This window comes from Girardinichthys multiradiatus, chromosome 21 (genome assembly GCF_021462225.1).
Source record: "Girardinichthys multiradiatus isolate DD_20200921_A chromosome 21, DD_fGirMul_XY1, whole genome shotgun sequence".
NCBI classification, from domain to species: Eukaryota; Metazoa; Chordata; class Actinopteri; order Cyprinodontiformes; family Goodeidae; genus Girardinichthys; species Girardinichthys multiradiatus.
In genome coordinates, this window is record NC_061813.1 from 28,357,985 (window position 1) to 28,377,489 (window position 19,505).

Genomic DNA, 19,505 nt, shown 5'->3' on the forward strand with positions numbered 1-19,505 from the left:
TTTTGCAAATGATCACAATAAAACTCAATTTAACAATACACAAAATTACAAGACAATATGCCTATAGAAAATATGTAGAATATATCTGCATGAATACATATTTAGGATAAATAGTGACAAAACTAATTTGAAATGAAAATAATAAAGCAGCTAAAAAGAACGGGTAGCAACAACTTAGCACTTAAGCAAAATGAGCAGAGACCTACAAAAACCACAAAACTGGGACAAAAAAGACTAAAATGTTGGCAAACGAACAAATGAACACCAGTTAACAGCAGTGTTTTAACAAAATGTGTCAAGTTTGACTGTAAAGCCTTGGCCCGCTGCCATGGAAACTACTGTTGAGCATCGATTACTCCTGTGCTGATTAGTAAGGTCTGTTGTCAAGTTGAAGTGACGCGTTCTCCATAGTTTCAATCCTCTGCGCATGCACTGTAGACAATTATCAGTATGGCGTCGCGGATACAAAAGTGTGAGGCTGTTTTTAGCAAGATAAGAGCTTGAAAACCACAAACACAGAGGAGAATATGCACAGTGAGAAGGTAAGTGGTTCGTGTTTGCTCTTAAAGATGGCGAATACTAGCTAGCGGCTATTTCCAACCCTCGTCTCAGACTCTGGACATGGACTTGTTGTTTAAATAGGATTTTTTCTGATTTAAAATGTGTTGCTGGTCTACGTTCACCTGACTGTGGTTACAAAATAAGCAAATATAATATATCCCCTTAGAAATTAACCAAGGAAGACACGTGGAGACCTGCTGAGCTAAGAAGACACATCAGAGTAAGTTAAAAGTTCTTAAATTATAGGAGTATTATAGGAAGAGTTTATTTTAACTGGACAAGATTGAGGCTTATTTACTTCTTATGGATCATCATTAAGTAAAGCAGGATGTTTCTCTTTGCCTCCCATAAAATGCCCCAGGTCAATTCACATATTTACCAAACTGTATCAACATGTTGCCATAAGAATCAGATTTTATTCACACTTACCATACGTTCAAACGATAGAAAGTATTTGATTTGATTTAGGAGGAAATCTACAATAGTGGTAAAAACTACATTTAAAAGATACATTGTATTGAGGGACTGAGATCAAATAAGAAATTCAAAGCAACTTAAGATTAGATTTGCTTAAAATTTGATAAACAGAAAATATATTATGGAAAATAATAAAGTTTATGAGTGTAGAAAATATCTATCGTTTCATCCCTTCGTAATTCCAGTATATGTGAATACATATTAGGCAAGGCATGTTTATTTACATAGCATATTCTCAATAATAATAATAATAATAATTCAAAGTGCTTTACAGTTTGCAGTGACAGAAAAGCATAAAAAAGTACATTGAGATGGCACGATGAAGGAAAGTAAAAATACAAAGTAAAGAAAGTTGGACTACAGACTAAAATGAATGAATTTTAATATTTAATGCTAAACATCTAATCACACAAGATGGACTGAATAATTAGGAAGGACTAGTACCAAAGTCTTCCACTTGAGTTTAAATCAGCTGCTGGATGAACACACATCAGATCTGGTTTTAGGATGGCTAAACCAAAAACACAGAATTTTTGGATCAGCCTCCCCAGGTGCAACCTGCTGAGGGACATTTATTGAAATATTCGTAGGGGTGCATGTGTATATGTGAGCCTATTCATTTTAAGCTTGTGTGTCTGATAGAAAATCTACAATAAATTCTAACTTGTGGTTCGAATAAAATATCAAAAGCCAAAAAATTCAAATTACATTTCTGCCCATGATCAGTGTAAGTAAACTTCTGACTTTAGTTGTGTTTTCCTGAACAAAGGTGCATTCTCACAAAATCAATACATTTTCAATTATGTGTTTCCAAGGAGAAAGACCATGATGACGGCTATTCAAGATGGAGAGAAGACAACAAGAGAAAGCACCGTGGTGGAGAATCTGTGGAGAGATGGCACCGAGATCCAGAGGAGCCCAGAAGAGATGGGGACAAGCTCAAGGAAAGAGAGAGTAGACACGGAGAGAGTAGAGACAGACACGCAGAGCGGAGGAAAGACGGATCTCATGATAGGAGAGGTGACAAAGACAGGAAGAGAAGAGATGAGGAGGGCAGGCGAAAAGGGGTAGATGATGGTAGAGATAACAGGGGAGAGGACTCAAGAGAAAGGGACAGGCACAAGGACAGACACAAAGATAAGGAAAAAGAGAGGGTAAAACTAAAGGAGAGACACGATGAGGAGGACAGGGACAAAAGGAGAGAAGATAGACAGAAAGAAATGAGGAGAGAAGAACAAGACAGAGAGCACAGGATAGAGAGAAGGCGACATGATGAAAGTGGCGAAGTAAGAAAAGATCAACCAGAAAAGCTGCAGAGGGACAGGCAGCACAGAGGTGAATATGAAGACAAAAGAGACAAAGACATTCAGGAAGACAGAAGGCGTTCAGAGCGGACAGAAGACAGAGGTAGGCATTGCTAAACAGACATTTGCATACGTTTAGGTTGTCCATTTTACTACAAGCTGTTTTGTTTTACCATATAAAGAAGAACAAAGACGACGTAAAGAAGAACGAGAAAGAAGACACAAGGAGAGAAGGCATCATGTAAGATCATGATTCTAATTTAGAAATTTAATTTCCACCCTTCTTTTGTTTTTGCCTTTTTTGTCACACTTGTCTTAATAATGTGGGATACAGGTGTATTATAGCTCTGATGCTTTACTACAGGATGAGAGACGGAAGCATGAAAGTGAATCCAAGGAACGTCAGAACTTGAAAAAATCAGATGATGGTGTGTGGAATTCCCGTGTCGACGGGGAACGAACAGAAAGGGACAAAGAGAGACATAAAAAAGAGGAGGAAGATGTAGACAGAAGACATAAAGACAGAAAACACAGAGAGGAAGAGGACGTGGAAAGAAATCACAAAGAGAGAAGCAGCTCCAAGAAATCCTCATTAGGCAAAAATCTCAGAAATGAGAAAAGGGAGGAAAAGACAAAGGTTAATTGGACTCTAATTTCTCCTTAATGTCTTTTTTTTTCATTTTTAAATTATCTTCTGATGATCTCATGTCTTTTTCCTCCTTCATGTTGCTTTCAAATAATTAGGATAACGAAGTTGTTTCCAAGCAGCAGAAAGCAGATGGGAAAAATGGAGAGGTGCATGTAAGTTCTTAAAAAAGTCCCCTCTTAACTTTAAGATCCCCTATTGTTTCATAATTTGGTTTCTGTTACAGTATTTTACTGTATTTACAGCTTACAAAACATAACCAAGACAGCATGGTAGCTTTTTACGATCTATTTATTACCTTTTCTTTTATGTTGTGATACAGAAGTTTGGAACTTTATAAGTTTAAAATGACACAATTTCTTATTTTAATTGAAAGAACTGATGATAATCCAGAAACTGAACATCCTCTTAAATTTAACCATCTCAATTGTAGGCCTTAAGACTCTTAAAATGTCCAGATTTTCCATTATCGGTCCTAAATGTAACTTTTATTCACGTCGTCGAGGAAGAGTGTGTGTGCAACATAGTCTGGTTTAAAAACGATAACTAGCTGAAGCCCCTAATTATTAACCTTTACGAAGCTTTCTGTATACTGAGGGAAAGATTAAATCTAGGTTTCAGTGTCTAAGCGATGGACTCTCATGCCAAATGTACTGACAGCAAATCCCAAATGATTCATACCCCTGCCAGACATGGGTTTAAAGTTATCTTTTTCACTGGAAGTAATATCAACGTTGTGGAGTGGTCCAGCCAGTCATGACTTGATTCTGATGGAGAATCTGTGAAAGGTAGTAAAGATTAGGGTGCTGGAGGCCTTGCCTTAAATACTTGGAGAATATCACTAAAGATAAATTGTGAACGTACCAGTGGAAACATGCATTTCTGAGAAGGGTTTCATTGCTGTAACGCCAATAAAGATTTTTCCACTGATTATTAGATGGGTATAAATAATATTTGACATGTCATTTTCTAGTAAAATGTAAATAAAAAAAGATAATTGTTTTTTATTAGTTTTTGGAGAGATGCCCTTTTTGATTTCCTATCAGAAATAAACTTAAATAAAATAATTTTAAATCAAGTTCTGACGGGTATGAATAATTTTGGGCTTGTAAGCTATTAAGTGAGTTAAATATAAATTACTCTTTTAACTCACCTGAGTTCTGCTCACAAGTCATGTAGGTCTGAAATGTAAATCATAAAAATATTTTTAAAAAGTGCTACCCTTAAAATGTCTAAAAGTCTGAGTAAAACAGCTCTGGTCCAGAGGCTCAGTGTCATGTGATCTCCAACATTATATATTGGTAAAATGGACTTAATTGAAATAAAATGGTAAATAATAATTAAATAACCCTTTTCCTTGTATTTTGTGATGATGTTATCTAAAAAAAACAACAAATGAACTTCAGAAAAAGGGCAAACTATCTTAGAGATGTAAATAAATGTCATCTCTTTGTAGTTGACATCATAAAGGTCCAATAAAGGAGGTGGGAAGCTTCTATCCTCTAATAGTTAGAGACGACATCAACAAAGAGCAGGCGATATTGCACTTCTGTGATGCTCAGACTGTCATGAGAAACTAACGTGGTTGTAAAGTGCTGCAGAAAAGTGGTATCATGATCACAAAGGAGAGAAATGAGGTTAAAAACACAACATTACATGAGATCTCAAAAGGTTTACTGGTTCACAACCTTTCCTGAACCAATGCATTAGAAAGGTCTTTGAAAAGATCAGCTTTGCTTGTTCTCTACAGCTTGCATGATGGTGAGGTTCCTTTCCTTCTACTGTAAGCTCATGTTCCTCCAGCTTGGTTTGTTTCTTTTTATCTGCAGGTAGAAAAGGCAGATTTGGCAGAGCAAGAATATGAAGAAGATTTTGAGGTAAAGGAGGAGGAGAAATGTCTAATTCTGTTCTTTCCCATCTTTAATTTAGTTGAGATCTTCATTTTTTAACACCTTATTGTTTGCTTTTGCACGCTTTTATCAATTTACGTTCTAAGAGACTGGTAAGAACTCAATGTTGGATATTTTATTTTGTACACAGTCTTGTTTGAGTCAACAAAGCTTCTTTTTTTCTCTCAAAGGATTATGAAGAGGATTTTGAAGACATGGATGAGAGTGCTGCTGAAGGTGAGGATGAGGATGTGCCAGAGGTGGATGATGGGAAGGAAGTGCAGACTACGCAACGAAGTAAAGAGATTGAGGCAATCCGGAGAGCCATGGCTGAAGAGAACGAGAGAGCGGAAACGGATCAGTCCAGGCGGAGTACGAGCAGAGAGGAGCAGGAAGACAGACCCAAATGGTCTAAAGGTGCACCCTTTATGTATCAGTACCGTACTCACAACGTAAACTAATTTAACAAAGTTTTATGAAACATGTATTAAAAAAAAAAATGATCGTCACATCTTTGTTGAAAGGCTCTGAAAGGAATGAGAGTAAAACCTCCCGCCGTGGCAAATTCATCAACTTTGTGGCTGCGAAGCAACGTGAAGTCAGCAAGAAAGTTGCCACAAAACAGAAGTACGTTACCTGAAAACTAAATAATTTTGCATCAAGCAGTTTCAAAGCATGTTTTATTGAGCTGATCACGGGTTTTCTCTGATAGGAAGCGAAGCACAGAGCTGCTTCGTTTAATCGATCTGGATTATTCCATGACTTTCTCCCTCCTGGATATACCACCTGTCAGTGAATATGAGATGTATATAAAGAGCTTTGGAAATGCCAACACTAAGCAGGTCAGGTTTATTTACTTTTTCAGCTGAGGTTTACATTTGGTGCACGTTTGAATGGGACGTAAGAACGTCTTCCCTTTTAGGCTTACGCCCAGTGTAATGAGGATAATGCAGATCGAGACATCCAGACAGAGGAAATAGAAATGTGTGAAAAGTGGACTCAGCATCCCCCTGAATACAGTGGAGCCTGTGGAGGTAAAAAAGCATGAAGAAACGGAATCTTGCAAACTATTAATGTACCTTAAAATTGTTCACATTTTCTCAGGTTACAACCAACAACATCATTAGATCTTATTGATTTTATGTGGCAGCAGGTTTTATGTTTTGCCACAGGTTACTAATTGGATTTTGTCCTGAACTTTGACTGGGCCATCCTAACACATGAACATGCCTTAATTTAAACGTTTCCAGTGTATTTCTTGCTGTATTTGTTTAATCGCTGTCCTCTTGGATGGTGATGTGTGGTGTTAGTTTTCTGTCAGACATTGCATTTTGGACCAAAAGGCTAATGGTAACTCTGGCTCTCCTTACCCAACTTGTTAATTTAGGTGGATGTCCATCAGTCAGCTTGTAGTGATATATGTGGGGAGATATGTAGAGTATGGCAGATTGTTTTCTAACAGCCCTGCTTAAAGCTTTTCTAAAACTGTTTTTCTGACCTGTCTGCTGTGTTTCCTGGTCTTCATGGTGCTGTTTGTTCACTAATACTCTTTAACAAACCCCTGAGGCCTTCACAGAACAGATGGATTTATACTGAGATTATGTGGACTCAATTTTCTATTTACAATTTTTTTAAGGTCTCAGGGTTGGGGGTTTGAAAACCGTACATTGTGTTGGTTTATTATGTAAAATCCCAATAAATCACATTGACATTTGTTGTTGTAACATGACAAAAGGTGAAAAGGTTGAAGCAGTATGATTATAGGCTCTATAACTCTCTGATTAATGCAGTGCACACATGGTAAGTTCAGTGATGCTGCATCTTTTTACATTTCAGATCCAAACTTCTCTCAGGAAGCACGAGACAAAACCAGGACCGGAATCATCCTTGATTCACAATGCCTGATGTCATTTCTGCGCTCGGCCTCACAGGTTTTACCTGGCCTATATAGTTATTTTTTTCTTTCTTTATTGTGTAATTCCTTGTTTAAAAATTGCTCATTGGGAGCTTTTTCCCAGCTGAGCTGTAAGTGTTGACTTGTTGTCCCTTTGGACCAAATGAAGGTCATGGTTGTGCTGCTGGAGGAAGATCAAGCAGAGCGGAAGTCCCTAAGGAAGCTGAAGACTCAAACAGATTTGCTTTCTTTCAGCGATGGAAGTTTACAGCTCAACACCAAGTTGCCTTTTCTTTTAGGTACAGTACCTTGCAAGAGTATTCCAAAAACTTTTTGAAAATGCAATTAAGGTGCTATAATATTGATTATTGTTACTCTAGTTGTGGTATTTTGTTTTTGACAGACAGACAGACAGACAGGGGTTGGACAATGAAACTGAAACACCTGTCATTTTAGTGTGGGAGGTTTCATGGCTAAATTGGACCAGCCTGGTAGCCAGTCTTCATTGATTGCACATTGCACCAGTAAGAGCAGAGTGTGAAGGTTCAATTAGCAGGGTAAGAGCACAGTTTTGCTCAAAATATTGAAATGCACACAACATTATGGGTGACATACCAGAGTTCAAAAGAAGACAAATTGTTGGTGCACGTCTTGCTGGCGCATCTGTGACCAAGACAGCAAGTCTTTGTGATGTATCAAGAGCCACGGTATCCAGGGTAATGTCAGCAAACCACCAAGAAGGATGAAACACATCCAACAGGATTAACTGTGGACGCAAGAGGAAGCTGTCTGAAAGGGATGTTCGGGTGCTAACCCGGATTGTATCCAAAAAACATAAAACCACGGCTGCCCAAAACAAGGCAGAATTAAATGTGCACCTCAACACTCCTGTTTCCACCAGAACTGTCCGTCGGGAGCTCCACAGGGTCAATATACACGGCCGGGCTGCTATAGCCAAACCTTTGGTCACTCATGCCAATGCCAAACGTTGGTTTCAATGGTGCAAGGAGCGCAAAACTTGGTCTGTGGACAATGTGAAACATGTATTGTTCTCTGATGAGTCCACCTTTACTGTTTTCCACACATCCGGGAGAGTTACGGTGTGGAGAAGCCCCAAAGAAGCGTACCACCCAGACTGTTGCATGCCCAGAGTGAAGCATGGGGGTGGATCAGTGATGGTTTGGGCTGCCATATCATGGCATTCCCTTGGCCCAATACTTGTGCTAGATGGGCGCGTCACTGCCAAGGACTACCGAACCATTCTTGAGGACCATGTGCATCCAATGGTTCAAACATTGTATCCTGAAGGCGGTGCCGTGTATCAGGATGACAATGCACCAATACACACAGCAAGACTGGTGAAAGATTGGTTTGATGAACATGAAAGTGAAGTTGAACATCTTCCATGGCCTGCACAGTCACCAGATCTAAATATTATTGAGCCACTTTGGGGTGTTTTGGAGGAGCGAGTCAGGAAACGTTTTTCTCCACCAGTATCACATAGTGACCTGGCCACTATCCTGCAAGAAGAATGGCTTAAAGTCCCTCTGACCACTGTGCAGGACTTGTATATGTCATTCCCAAGACGAATTGACGCTTTATTGGCCGCAAAAGGAGGCCCTACACCATACTAATAAATTATTGTGGTCTAAAACCAGGTGTTTCAGTTTCATTGTCCAACCCCTGTACATATTTTCAGGATGTGCTGCATCATTTAGAAAGTAACAGCAAGTCGGTCCCTGACAAGAGTCACTTTTGAATTTTCAATCCCAGGTCGACAGATTAGCCTGCTGCACTTCTCTCAAGTTCAGAAGCACACAATGCTGTCCGTGCACACGCCCACATCCGAAGCCAGCGCTGTCCGCTTCGAGAGCTGCACCGTCGTCTGCGTTTGGAACATCTGGGAGCCATCCAGACCTCAAAAGATACTCATCTATGAATCAGAGGTTTACATTTACACAATCTACTTTCAGTGGCAGCAAAGTTTGCTCGACTATAGAATGACACGCGCCTCACAGACATTATTCTGTGCCGTTTAATCACAATTTGGTCTGCTGAGCTTAAATGATTTAGACTTAAAATAAGCTAATTATCCTTACAAAAAATCCCATTGAAACCATTTCTAACACCAATAACGGTAAACTCTGATAATGTTTTTATTTTCTTCCAGGTTCAGTGTTGCTGCTTCAGCCCAGGAAAGTCCACTCTGGTGTTTGCAGGAACACCAGTTGGTTCTGTGGTTCTGTGGGACCTGAGGGAGCATGCTAGCAGCCATTACAGATTAAAGATTGGTGAGGCCGAGTGGACCTTCAGACACCCTACCTTCTCCACTGGTATGTCAGGAGACATTTTATTTGTTTACATTTCTATTAAACATACATTTATCTTTAATCAGGTATTAATTTCCCTGTTAAACATTAAAACATTTTCTTGTTCTTGCAATCTTACACCAAATTAGGGCCGGTATGCCTTAAGAAATTCGGATATCATAGATTTTTTTTTCCAGTATTTGAAAAAGTGAAACTCAGACTATCTGGATTAATTCGCATCGTGTATTTTTGTTGAGTCTTCCTTACAGCAAATGAAAACCCAAATAATTTGTACATAATTTAGAACATTACATACAGTGGTTACAAAAGCAAACACACAATTTAAAAAGGGGACCAAGGTAAGTAATTTCAGGACTTTTTCGAAACGTAATCTGACTTGTATAATTCAACTGAGAAATGAACAAATCTGTTAGATGTAAAAATAAAAAAGCTGAAATCAGCTGGTTGTATGAATGTGCACACCCTTATCATAATACTGTGTTGAAACTTCTAATTTAATTTTAGTTAGCAGTCTTTCTGGAAACCTGCGCTCAGTTAGAGTGAATCAGATTGACCATAGGTAAAGTTCAGAGGTCCTGATAGGACATTCCTGACATTTGCTCATTTGCATCATTTAGCTACAGACATAGTTTGCCGAGAGGTTGGAAAACGATGTCATTGTACAAAAAAAAAATTCTTCGGGAATTAAAATACACTATGGCACAGTTAAGACGGTCGTCCGTAATTGGAGAAAATATGGAACAAACATGTATCTTTGATACAGAAATGTTAGGTTATGACCTACACAATCATGGGGAAGACTCCAGACTTGACAGCTGTCCAGCAAATAGTCATTGACATCCTTATAAGGATCTAAGGCAACCAAAAAGCCATTGCTTAAGAAGGTTGCTTTAAAGTGCTTTATCCAAGCATATTAACTGAAAGTTTAGTGGAAGGAAAATGTTGTTAAAAAAGGTGCACAAGAAACAAGGTCAGAGAGACTGGGGAGTACATAATATAACTTGCAGGAAGTTGAGGGAGAGCGAAGTTTCCACAGTCAGTGATTTTTGGTGCCGTATAATATACTGGTGCTGGTCCACTGTGTTTTATCAAGTCCAGAGTCAGTGCAACTCGCTACCCAGACGTATGACAGCATTTTATGCGTCCTTGAGTTCACAAGCGAAAAATCCCTTTTTATTGGTCTTTTGTATTTCACAGAGTGCTGTATCCAATGATATATTAATTGGAAGTTGAATGGAAGAAAAAACTGTGGCAGAAGAAGATGCACAAGCAACAGTAATACTTTGTGAAACTGAAATTTGGGTTCTTATTACCTGTAAGCCATAAATATCAAAATTAACAGAGACAAACACCCGACATACAGTATTTCACTCTGTGAAATAAATTTGTATGTCAGTTTCACTTTTTTTCCATTCATTCATCCATCTTACTGTTCTGGAGGAACACAAGCCAGAAAGGATATAAATCCCTGCAGTGTATTCCGGGTCTGCCTAGGGTCTCACCCCAGTCAGGGAAACACTCCATGTTGTTCTCATATATTTAGAGCACATATATTTATAGAGCACTCTGGTATTTCTTGTGGTGTCACATATTTTCTACACTCCAACTGCAATGTAGTCAAGTCAAGTCAAGTCAAGTTTATTTATATAGCGCTTTTCAGCAACAAGGCGCTCGAAGCGCTGTACATGAAGAAAAACATTACAATGATACAGAAAATCAAACAGAAAAACAAATCAAATGACATTAATAATCGTTGGGAGTTTACTGGTAAGACCTGGTTCTAATCCAATCTTTCTAATAGAGGTAATTAGCTCATTAAGTCCTCTGTGGTAAGGAATTCATCATGTGCTAGAAGAAAAATTATAATATTAATCCTTGAGGTTGCTGGTATGAGGCAGTTGTGGTCCCATCATTGAAATAGTAACACTCATGGCACTGACTGAAGTCTAAGTAGAGAAGCTGGGTCACTGGTAGGTCCAAACTTTTTAAATACTAATAATGTTTGGCTTTCACTGGTATGAAATTGTTGTAATACAATCCTTCTAAGAAATCTAAAACTCTCTCGTGTAAAAACAGCTGTAGTCAAATTTTCAAATACAGGTCCTTCTCAAAATATTAGCATATTGTGATAAAGTTCATTATTTTCCATAATGTCATGATGAAAATTTAACATTCATATATTTTAGATTCATTGCACACTAACTGAAATATTTCAGGTCTTTTATTGTCTTAATACGGATGATTTTGGCATACAGCTCATGAAAACCCAAAATTCCTATCTCACACAATTAGCATATTTCATCCGACCAATAAAAGAAAAGTGTTTTTAATACAAAAAACGTCAACCTTCAAATAATCATGTACAGTTATGCACTCAATACTTGGTCGGGAATCCTTTGGCAGAAATGACTGCTTCAATGCGGCGTGGCATGGAGGCAATCAGCCTGTGGCACTGCTGAGGTCTTATGGAGGCCCAGGATGCTTCAATAGCGGCCTTTAGCTCATCCAGAGTGTTGGGTCTTGAGTCTCTCAACGTTCTCTTCACAATATCCCACAGATTCTCTATGGGGTTCAGGTCAGGAGAGTTGGCAGGCCAATTGAGCACAGTGATACCATGGTCAGTAAACCATTTACCAGTGGTTTTGGCACTGTGAGCAGGTGCCAGGTCGTGCTGAAAAATGAAATCTTCATCTCCATAAAGCTTTTCAGCAGATGGAAGCATGAAGTGCTCCAAAATCTCCTGATAGCTAGCTGCATTGACCCTGCCCTTGATAAAACACAGTGGACCAACACCAGCAGCTGACACGGCACCCCAGACCATCACTGACTGTGGGTACTTGACACTGGACTTCTGGCATTTTGGCATTTCCTTCTCCCCAGTCTTCCTCCAGACTCTGGCACCTTGATTTCCGAATGACATGCAGAATTTGCTTTCATCCGAAAAAAGTACTTTGGACCACTGAGCAACAGTCCAGTGCTGCTTCTCTGTAGCCCAGGTCAGGCGCTTCTGCCGCTGATTCTGGTTCAAAAGTGGCTTGACCTGGGGAATGCGGCACCTGTAGCCCATTTCCTGCACACGCCTGTCCACGGTGGCTCTGGATGTTTCTACTCCAGACTCAGTCCACTGCTTCCGCAGGTCCCCCAAGGTCTGGAATCGGCCCTTCTCCACAATCTTCCTCAGGGTCCGGTCACCTCTTCTCATTGTGCAGCGTTTTCTGCCACACTTTTTCCTTCCCACAGACTTCCCACTGAGGTGCCTTGATACAGCACTCTGGGAACAGCCTATTCGTTCAGAAATTTCTTTCTGTGTCTTTCCCTCTTGCTTGAGGGGGTCAATAGTGGCCTTCTGGACAGCAGTCAGGTCGGCAGTCTTACCCATGATTGGGGTTTTGAGTGATGAACCAGGCTGGGAGTTTTAAAGGCCTCGGGAATCTTTTGCAGGTGTTTAGAGTTAACTGGTTGATTCAGATGATTAGGTTCATAGCTCGTTTAGAGACCCTTTTAATAATATGCTAATTTTGTGAGATAGGAATTTTGGGTTTTCATGAGCTGTATGCCAAAATCATCCGTATTAAGACAATAAAAGACCTGAAATATTTCAGTTAGTGTGCAATGAATCTAAAATATATGAATGTTAAATTTTCATCATGACATTATGGAAAATAATGAACTTTATCACAATATGCTAATATTTTGAGAAGGACCAGTACTAATAATATTTGGCTTTTGCTGGTCATCCTTCTGAGAAATCTGAAAATCTATGAAAAGTAATGAAATCACACTTTTAGGTAAAGTAAGATAGGAGGGGGACAAAATCATATTTCAGACTCTATTCTTAGCAGAGTAGAGTCTGAAATAGTACAAAAAACCTCAGCAGGGGTAAGCAACACACACATAAGTAAAGATTTAGCAAGGGTATCTTGGAATCTTGAGGCTGCGAATATATAAGTCTGAATGTGTTTGCAAGAATTAGACTGTCAACACTGATAGAAGCGCCATTGTCCTTGAGAAGAGAGGTGGAAGTTTTATCAATCGGCCGCATAGTCCTATCAGTACACAGCTGGTAAGGGAGTGCTGGGGAAGAGCATCGTGTTTATATAACATCCAGGAGATATTTTGTCGATAGCAAGTTAGCAGACGTTTCCAAGGCCACATTGAGGTGCCAGATTTAGAAAAACAATAAATGTTGTGGTTCAGGCAGTTGTGAATTTCCAACCACCTTAAGAGTTTTACTGGTATGTCTCAATTGCGAATCCAAATAGCCAAATTTCAGGTATTTTCCGCAGATCTGGAGCGTACAACTTCTCCAAGATTATATCCTTTAACCTATGAGTCCAACCGCTGCCAGGCTGTGATTCTGTTCAAGAATCGTGTCCAGCTTGCGATTCTGCTCTCTTAACATTTCAGTCTGAGTGTTGATCGCTCTACAGACTCCATCTAACATCGCAGGAAGCTTTGGAACGCTTTGAACAGCCGCCCACGTTTTGCGAATCACTTGAAAAGCCAGGTAACCACCAACTCCAAAAAGCAGAAATCCTGTTATCAAAGTCCAAATATGTACACATTTTCTACGTCCGCGACCGACATCGTAGTCAGGAACACAATCTTCCGCTGCTGCTAAGCATCCATTGTGTATCCAGAGAAGAAAGTCCCGTCTGGACAAGAGGGTCTCCTTTACCCTGTCTTCTCGTCGGAATAATTTGATCAATTACGTTGAGTCCAGCTGACCAAATCCATAATTTACAAGTTTGGAGGATATGCAAAGCGAGGCTCTGAGAAAAATACAGACAAAAGCAGAAGCAGGGATCAGCAGGGTGGGAGGAAGAGAGAGAATACGCGTGTCTTCCAGCGAGAACAAGAAAAAGTATGTGTCCCCTATTATAACAGTTTCAAGTATCCCACTTCAACTTCAGAGGTTGATTTCCTACATAAAAGTAGCGCAAACGCAGTGAGCGCTAACATCTTGTCTTTTGTTTTCCTGTCAACACAGATGCAGTGATGTCCGGCTCAGGCCATGTCTCACCTATCACCTCCTTAGAGGTCGTTCCCTCCTTTGTAGCTGGAGGACTGAGACCAGAGGTCCCACTTTTGACCTCTGAGGAAGGTTTGACCTTCTCAACACATTACTTGAACATTTAGTATGTCATTTGTTCTTCTTTTAACCAATCAAAGTCAAGATCTTATTAACTTAAATGTTCTTTTTTATCTTTCAGAGTCATCAGGATTGTCGTTAGAACTGGCTTCTCTAGATGAAAGTGGGGTGTTAAATTTCTGGGTAGGTTAGGCAACAAAGACATTTTTCCTCTTTCTCCCCCTCGCTCTTGCTCTTTCACTCTTGTTCTTGATTTTCAATTGATATTGTAAGTAGTGCATAGGTGTGAAGTGAAAGGAACATTATATGTTGTTTTTACAAATGAAAATCTGAAAAATGTATTCAGATCCTCTGAGTCAGTCTGTTATAGAACAACCTTTTGTTGTGTTCACAACTGCAATGCTTCTGGGGTATCAGCTTTTAATAGCTAGAGACTGACTTTTCTGCCAATTCTTTATAAAATAGCTCAAGCTCAGTCGGATTAGATGGAGAGCATCTGTGAGCGTCAATTTAAACATTTTGTCACACATTTTAATTGGATTTAGGTCTGGACTTTGAATGGTCCATTCTAAAACATGAATACCCTTTCATCAAAATTATTCCATTGAAGCTCTGGTTTTATAATTGCGGTCGTCCTGTTGGAAGGTAAACCTCCACCGCGGTCTGGGGCCTTTTGCAGCTTTTAACAGGTTTTCTTCCTGGGTTGTTCTTTCCTTAACTCCATCTTTTCATCTGCTCTTTCCCCGCTAAGGAACCACATCCCCTCACCAAGATGCTGCCACTGCCATTTCTAACAGAGTTCAGGCCGATGTCGTGCGTTAGATTTCCATCACAAATATTGTTTTGCATGTAGGATGCATGCAGAAAGTAACATTTTTGCTGTGATCTGACCAGAGCACCTTGTTTCACGTGTCCCCTACTTGGCTTGTGGATCTTCTTATGATTTTCTTTCACCAATGCACCAATTCCTCTCTGCATTTTTCATAAAAACACAATTTGTGGAGCGCACGACATCTTCTCACCTTAGCTGTGGATCTCTGCAGCTCATCCAGAGTCACCACAGGCCTCTTGGCTGCTTCTCTGATTAATCCTCTCCTTGCCCTGCTATTCAGTTTAGGTAGGTGAGCATACCTTTCTAGGTTTGCAGTTGTACCATATGTTTTCTATTTTTAGATGATTAGCAGTGCTCTGTACGATGTTAAGAGTTTGAGATATTGTTTTATAACCTAACTCTGCTTTAAACTTCTCTGGAGCTTTATCCCTGACCTGCCTGCTGTTGTCTTTGGTCTTCATGGTCATGTTTGTTTATTGATGTAGTTCGTTGAACAGATTTACTAATACTGAGAATAAATAACACACAGATGGAACCTTTTGACTAATATTCTGAAGGTCGCTGGTCACACTGTATTTTATTTAGTGGTATTAGACTAAAGACTTTAGTATGTTTCACTTCTTGTTTGTTGGTGTGTGTGTGTGTGTGTGAATGTATGTAAAGTCTATTGTAGATTTGCAGTAACTGTAGCTTAATATAAAAAATAACCTTAATATTGAGTGAAAAATCTGAAGATTTGTTAGGAAACAGTCACAGGCATTCGTTTTGCAACAGTCAGGCTGTAAGCATATAGATGCACTGCTTCAAAATTGTGTAAAGTGTAGTCATCATTAAGATTCAGAAGGTTTCCTTTTACCTCCCCAGATACTGACAGATTTTTAGGTGTTTTCCTTTTTGCATCCTTTAGGTGGTGGTGGAGCTGCCAAAAGGTAACGAGGCAGGCTCTCCAACAGATCTAGGTAATGGGGTCTTATTTTATTGGCCTCCCTATTCTATCCAATAAACATACTAAGACTCTGTCTTTTGTTTCCCACTCTGCAGGTCTCCGTCCTGGGGGCAAAGTGAAGCTGCTTCACAGCTCATCCCTCCTTGCTGTTCAGAGGTTAGATTGATAAATATCTCATGATAGTCATCTGTCAATGCACGTTGGCCACTGTAACTTAAAATACCTCACCGTGTCTTGTCCCAGTGAGATGCAGCTGTTGTGCAGTGGTCATATGATCCAGTTTTTAACATGCCTCATGTTTTTGTCACTTCGACATTTGATGGGAATGTTTCTGAGTAAATATAATCACTTGCATTGTCTATCTCTAAGCCCGTCACTAAAACATGCAGCAAAAACAAGACCACTTCAGACGCTGCTATTAAAATACCATCCGACAGACTCCAATCAGTTCTTTATCGGCACTAATCTGGTGAGCAAAATGCATCCAAAATCAGATCAATGATCCTTTAGTATTTATTGTAAAATGACCTGACTGAGGACTCTTCCCTTTCTTCCAGGGTCTGGTAAGCCATGGAACAAGTCACGGTTTAAAGGCTCCTCCGCAGTTTTACAGGTTTCAGGAGGTGGAAGAAAGAACAGTTGACATCAGCTCAATCCACTTTTGTCCTTTCAGCCCAAACCTGTTCCTGGTAGGGAGGTTTCCTTTTTAAACTGAATCCGTTTTAAGAAATACAACCCTCTGCACACATACTAGTACTGCTAGTTCATGTATAAAAACATCTAAAACATATTCATCTTTAGTTGCAGTAGCATACTCTCACACTCAAAAAAAAAAAAACTTCAATTCATTTCTATACCACTTATTCCATAGTGGGTCACAGGGGAGCTGAAACCTTTCTCCATCAGTCTACGGGCGAGAGGCAGGGTACACCCTGGACAGGTCGCCAATCCAGCGCAGGGCAACACAGAGACATAAAAGACAAACAACCATGCACACAGTCATTCACACCTAAGGGCGATTTTAGAGGAACCAATTTACCTAACGCTCATGTTTTTGGACTGTGGGAGGAAGCCGGAGTACCCGGTGAGAACCCATGCATGCACAGGGAGGACATGCACACTCCATGCAGAAAGACCCCTGGCCGGGAGTCGAACCCAGGACCTTCTTGCTGCAAGGCAACAGTGCTACCAACTGCGCCATAGTGCAATAACTTTAATTGAAGGATAATTATTTAGATCATAAACAAATCCCACATTACTAAATAATTACAATTTATTTTCCAGCTCCCAAAATGGTACCCATTCAGAATTGGTATAAAATAATGCAAATTAAGCTTTTTTTTAATTTATTCTCAACTTTTATTAGTTGATAAGCTAATTTCTCTTAGTCATGCTTCAATTTAGGAAAGACAAGAAAACATAGCATCAAGAAAATGTGTTTATCTACTAGAAAACAGCTTATTGTTTAAACTTGTCTGCATGTAACGGTCAGTACAATAATTAAAAAGCTTAAAATACTGGAGCCTTGCAAAACCAGACTGGCTGCCTCTAAGGACAAAGAAGAGTATAGGAAGGATGGTTTAAAAAATCTCCAAAGCTCACTGTTAGAAACAGCGTACCACAGCAAAAAGTGGCATCTTGGGCTCACCAAGTCTTCAAAACAACAATTAAACATCATCTCCTCACCAACCGCTTATTTAAATGTCATGCCAGGAAAAGGCCTTGCTTTTTTCTACTATTACAAAGTTAATGTTAGGAGGTTCTTAAATGCTGCACAGACTGTAACTGACCCTATTCTCTTTCCGCCTCCAAGGAAGATGCTTCTCATGTTACTCTAAAACGCTAAATTCCAGATACTTTGATTCATATTTTGGTGTAAAGGTGGGTTTTGGTGCCTTACTGTGAGCCTTTTTGTCTCTGTCCTGATTGTAGGTAGGCTGTGCAGATGGCAGCATCAGGCTGCATCTAGTCAGCCATGATCAACCTGTGGCAGAATGGATGAACAGCACCGCTGGTGAACCGGTGATCTCGCTACAGTGGGCCCAGACCAGGCCCGCTGTGTTCTGTGTGCTCGATGCGGCTTCTAACCTCCACATATGGGACCTCTTGAAAGATGATGCACATCCTGTTATAACAGAGAAAAGTACTGCTCATAGGTAACACCAATTGAATGAGCAACATGTTATATAAATTGTATGCCGTTATGTGTTCATATGAGGTGTGTGCTTTCTGTTTTCAGGGTTACTGCTATGGCTGTGTTTGGAGACTCAGGACAACAGAATACATACTCAGGAATTGCCCTGGCGTATGAGTCAGGAAAAATAGAGCTGCAGCATTTCACTCAAACTTTGACGGTGCCCAACCCTGCAGAAGAGGGAAAGCTGGAGAACATAATGGCTGAAGTCTTTTGAAATCCTGCATCTTGAACAGCTGACTTCATGCTGATAAGGACCCATTTTGGTGTTACTGTAAAGGTTCAATGCATTTTTAAATATAAAAGGAGCAAAAAGTTAAACTACCACCACCACCTTATATACCTTAAGATCAATAAAGGGGATGTTTTTGTTTCTTTATTTTATTGTTTTATGCTAAATTGATCATAGATATGCTGGACATAACCATAGGTATGAAGGGAATGTTGGTAATGCATTAATTGTCCTTAGTTAAAAAAGAAGACTGTACTCTTGCTCTTTCTTGGGAATACACAGAAAATATTTATGCTTTTTGCCTATAAAATATTTGTATTACAAAGTTTGAGTCATTTAAATAAACTTTAGTAAATCTGTATATGTCATGTATTTTTCCTTTTACATATGACATTATTCCATTCAATATACGGACTACCTGCCAACAAGGAATACTGCCACGATTTGAAGTGACATATTTTTTATTGAAATGTATCGCAGTTACTCTTTGATAGTTTTGGCCTTAAAATTGGGATTTCATTTAGAGATTTAAAACCAGTTGGGGGAAAAAAAAAAGGTTTATTTTTATTATTTATTTTTTTTTACCGTGTCCTGTCCGGCAAGTTAGCGCTCAAAATTGTTGTCCGAGTGAGAAAAAGCCCAACAGATTTACTTTCACAAGTGGAGCATTACAGCTAACGGTTTAAAGCTCTGCTTGATATTCATAAAAAGAAACTTTATTAGAAACTGCTTTGAGATTATTTCAATTGTTACGGACACGGAGACAGAAATGGAAAGGAAAAGAAAGAAGCACAAAAGAGCGAAAGGTAGGGAAAAAGGAAAAGGAGAGAGAAGGACAATAGAATGGAGGAAAGAAAGAAGGATGAAGAGAATACAAGATAACACCCTGCTTGCTTCTACACTTGCAGAGATGTTCGTATTACCAGCCTTTTTACCGAAAGGTGCACCGTACTTATGAATGCAAGATGTATATGTAGTGGTAAATGCGGCTCATTATAGAACATTTGTGTATCTGTTAACACCTGAATCTAAACACCTGTGGGTCTGAGTGTGAGCGCGCTTGTGTATACAAGGTTTCTCCATAAAAATATACAACAGTGAGTGTGAG

The 19,505-nt window shown here is 39.5% G+C and overlaps 1 protein-coding gene across 3 annotated transcripts; it reads left to right on the forward strand.

The window, feature by feature from the left end:
• Window positions 1-377: 377 nt before the first annotated feature.
• On the forward strand, window positions 378-18,758 carry dync2i1 (dynein 2 intermediate chain 1). 3 transcript variants are annotated; one of them, XM_047350540.1, is made up of 24 exons: window positions 379-542; window positions 728-781; window positions 1,854-2,445; window positions 2,525-2,583; window positions 2,707-2,979; window positions 3,087-3,143; window positions 4,818-4,865; window positions 4,985-4,990; window positions 5,069-5,294; window positions 5,402-5,504; window positions 5,590-5,719; window positions 5,800-5,911; window positions 6,714-6,808; window positions 6,941-7,070; window positions 8,545-8,717; window positions 8,942-9,104; window positions 14,092-14,205; window positions 14,315-14,376; window positions 15,933-15,984; window positions 16,067-16,127; window positions 16,341-16,440; window positions 16,529-16,660; window positions 17,904-18,127; window positions 18,211-18,758. In XM_047350540.1, the coding sequence occupies exons 1-24, from the start codon at window positions 528-530 to the stop codon at window positions 18,380-18,382; spliced, it is 3,153 nt and encodes a 1,050-aa protein (XP_047206496.1). In that variant the 5' UTR covers window positions 379-527; the 3' UTR covers window positions 18,383-18,758. The 3 variants fall into 3 exon arrangements, with proteins under 3 accessions (XP_047206498.1, XP_047206496.1, XP_047206497.1); XM_047350542.1 differs by lacking the exon at window positions 728-781 and having other exon boundaries at window positions 378-542; XM_047350541.1 differs by lacking the exon at window positions 4,985-4,990.
• Window positions 18,759-19,505: the final 747 nt, after the last annotated feature.